This window comes from Penaeus monodon, chromosome 2 (assembly GCF_015228065.2).
Source record: "Penaeus monodon isolate SGIC_2016 chromosome 2, NSTDA_Pmon_1, whole genome shotgun sequence".
In the NCBI taxonomy this organism is placed as follows: Eukaryota; Metazoa; Arthropoda; class Malacostraca; order Decapoda; family Penaeidae; genus Penaeus; species Penaeus monodon.
The window spans coordinates 310,578-313,077 of record NC_051387.1 but is presented as its reverse complement, the minus strand read 5'-3'; the positions used below and the strand labels follow the sequence as shown (position 1 = coordinate 313,077).

Sequence of the window (2,500 nt, the reverse complement as noted above, 5' to 3'; positions counted from 1 at the left end):
TTTATAGAAAAATGATATTTGTTGGGATATATGTTCTCTTCTCTTGTTAATTAGAAAAAAAGGTAGCTACTTGTTTCGGAACCTTCAGGTATCGTCCTAATGATGACTTTGATAAGTGATTTTTAGAATAAAGTTTATAAAAAAATAACGAGACATATGATAATAAAGATAACATTTAGTTACGGTAAAGGTTATGATAACGATAAGGATAACAATAAATGGTAATGATGATGATAATAATGAAGATAATGATAATGATGATAGTAACAACAGCAACAAAAATTATTCAGCAATGATAAGAATGATAATGATAGCAAAACAAACAGATTCAAAGGCAATGTAACACCATCAGCAATCATGCTAAGCCCTGCCGTCGCAGCCATTCGATGACAGAATGCTCACTCTACACTGCTTATCCTTCCAGGCAGTTTTGTGGAAGGACATCGGCGTGACGTCATCGCAACGAATCAAGGTTCCCATCGATTCGCTAATCAGTGGCTTCGAGGTGTCTTTGACCGGCCCCTTTCCTCGGCAGTCCTCACAACACCGTCTGGTAAGGGTGTGCTGACATGGCCATTGATTAGTAATATCGTCTATTTCATTGTTGTGATGGTATGATAATTTGCGACAAAGATTTTGCTATTCTAATTTTTCTTTCCTTCTTTCTTTCTTTCGTTATAGTGTAATAAAACATATCCTCCTGGGCCTTATATTTTTCCCTTTTCTTCTCCCAGTTCTACTACTACTGCTATTAGTTACCACTACTGCTTCCCTTCATTTTTCCTCTATTTTGGAGAACTTAAACATTCCCATTTCCTCAGGTTCAAGATTCGACCTACTTACACGAAATAACAACGCTGGCCGTGGCTATGCCGTGGTGTCTTTTACTCCATACCTTGCACGGGTAAAGATGATAGTCTACATAACAATAATAGCGATTAGCGGAACATACGATTAGAAATATATTTTCATATGGAAATATTTTTGAATACCTAGTTCTTAAAAGAAATACTCATTAAAATTGCCATTACAAATTGACATACTTTTCTTTTTTTATAATTATTTCTATTTCTTTTCATTTAAAACTTAATAATCGTTATAATATTTCCAGATCCGCGTTGACATGACTCAGCGTCCGAATGACGTGGGAGAATGGACCCTGCAGTTCAACCCTTCAGATGAGTCATCGGTTGTTATTTCAGCCCACACACCCATGGACATCATGCCCACCTTTTATACTCCTGATACATTTGGCAATCACCCTTCTTTGCAAAGGGTAGCTGGTCAGCCAAGTAGAAGTATGTTTGCGTATGTGTGCTTTTTCTAGTTCTACTTCTCGAGAATACCAATGTACTTCCTGTCTATCCCTTGATTGCAGTACTTCCTACCCTATTATTGCTCTTCCTAAGTAGTCTTTCTATCATAATTTGTCAGTGTATTAGGGTCTCTGCGTATCTGCCTATTTATTCTTCTCTTCGCCAATGATTCAGTCAACATTTCGTCATCTACGAGAGATAAATGCATGTTTTGTTCACATCGATTGTAATAAAGGGAAAAGTCATTGTCACACCACCCCCATTGTATTTCCCTGTTCTAGGATCGTCTTCACTCAGCATCTATTGGTAATCCTTTAGGACCTTTCTTCTTAGGTTCTGATACCTATCTGGACGTTGTTATCACCGGCGTCGACACCTCAAACCTCCGTCGTGTAGACAGAGCGTACATGAAGGACTCAACGGGAAGGGAGCTCCTCAACCTTGACTTCCCCATCAAGAGTCCCAGGAGGAACACGTATCTAAAGTTTCCTTCCCGAAATCTTCAAGCTGGACGGTTTACGGTGGTTGTCACGGGTGTTGACGGCAGTGGTTAGTGCTTGGAGATTTCACATGCACATAGGACACTGAGAGTATCATTCGAATTGTTTCCATCCGGACAAGGTTGATTAATACTTAAAGAACGGATATACAAATAAGGCATGTAAATTCGAATTCGAATGCTCTCCATTGAATTATATTTGGAGAGTTCTTGGAGATTTTATACCTATATTAATATTCAAATTGTTCCATCCATGTGAATTGCCTTTGATACTTGTTATGAATGCCAATATAATGAAGACCTGAATTTCATATTCACATAAACAGGACGTCCCTTCCGACGCGAGAGTGGGACGCAGTGGGACCTAGTAGATTCCTCGTTGGGCTTTCCTTTAGGGCGAGAGGTCTGGGGATCTCCCGGAGACAGCCTCAGGATACCTGTCGTCATTGCGAACACTAATGCTGATAATATCGCACAGAGCACCTACTTTGTTAGTGCTTATGATGCTTTAGGCTCCACCGTGTCATTGACCAAAGAGGTAAAGAGCATTATATATTTTTGTTATTTGCCGTATTTTATATTTATTTCAATACTGTGTAAATTCAACACTCATATGCACAAAACATTTTTCACGGCTTTTCATCAACACCTATTCGATGCACTGGGAAGGAACGAGTTTTTCGGT

At 39.0% G+C, this 2,500-nt stretch overlaps 1 protein-coding gene across 1 annotated transcript in view; it reads left to right on the top strand.

The window, feature by feature from the left end:
* LOC119584476 (von Willebrand factor A domain-containing protein 7-like) overlaps nucleotides 1-2,500 on the top strand; it is a 3,877-nt gene that overhangs the window by 1,021 nt on the left and 356 nt on the right. The window contains 6 exon segments of the mRNA XM_037933120.1: nucleotides 425-518; nucleotides 521-553; nucleotides 822-904; nucleotides 1,112-1,298; nucleotides 1,650-1,865; nucleotides 2,142-2,353. Coding sequence (XP_037789048.1) covers nucleotides 425-518; nucleotides 521-553; nucleotides 822-904; nucleotides 1,112-1,298; nucleotides 1,650-1,865; nucleotides 2,142-2,353 — 825 coding nt within the window.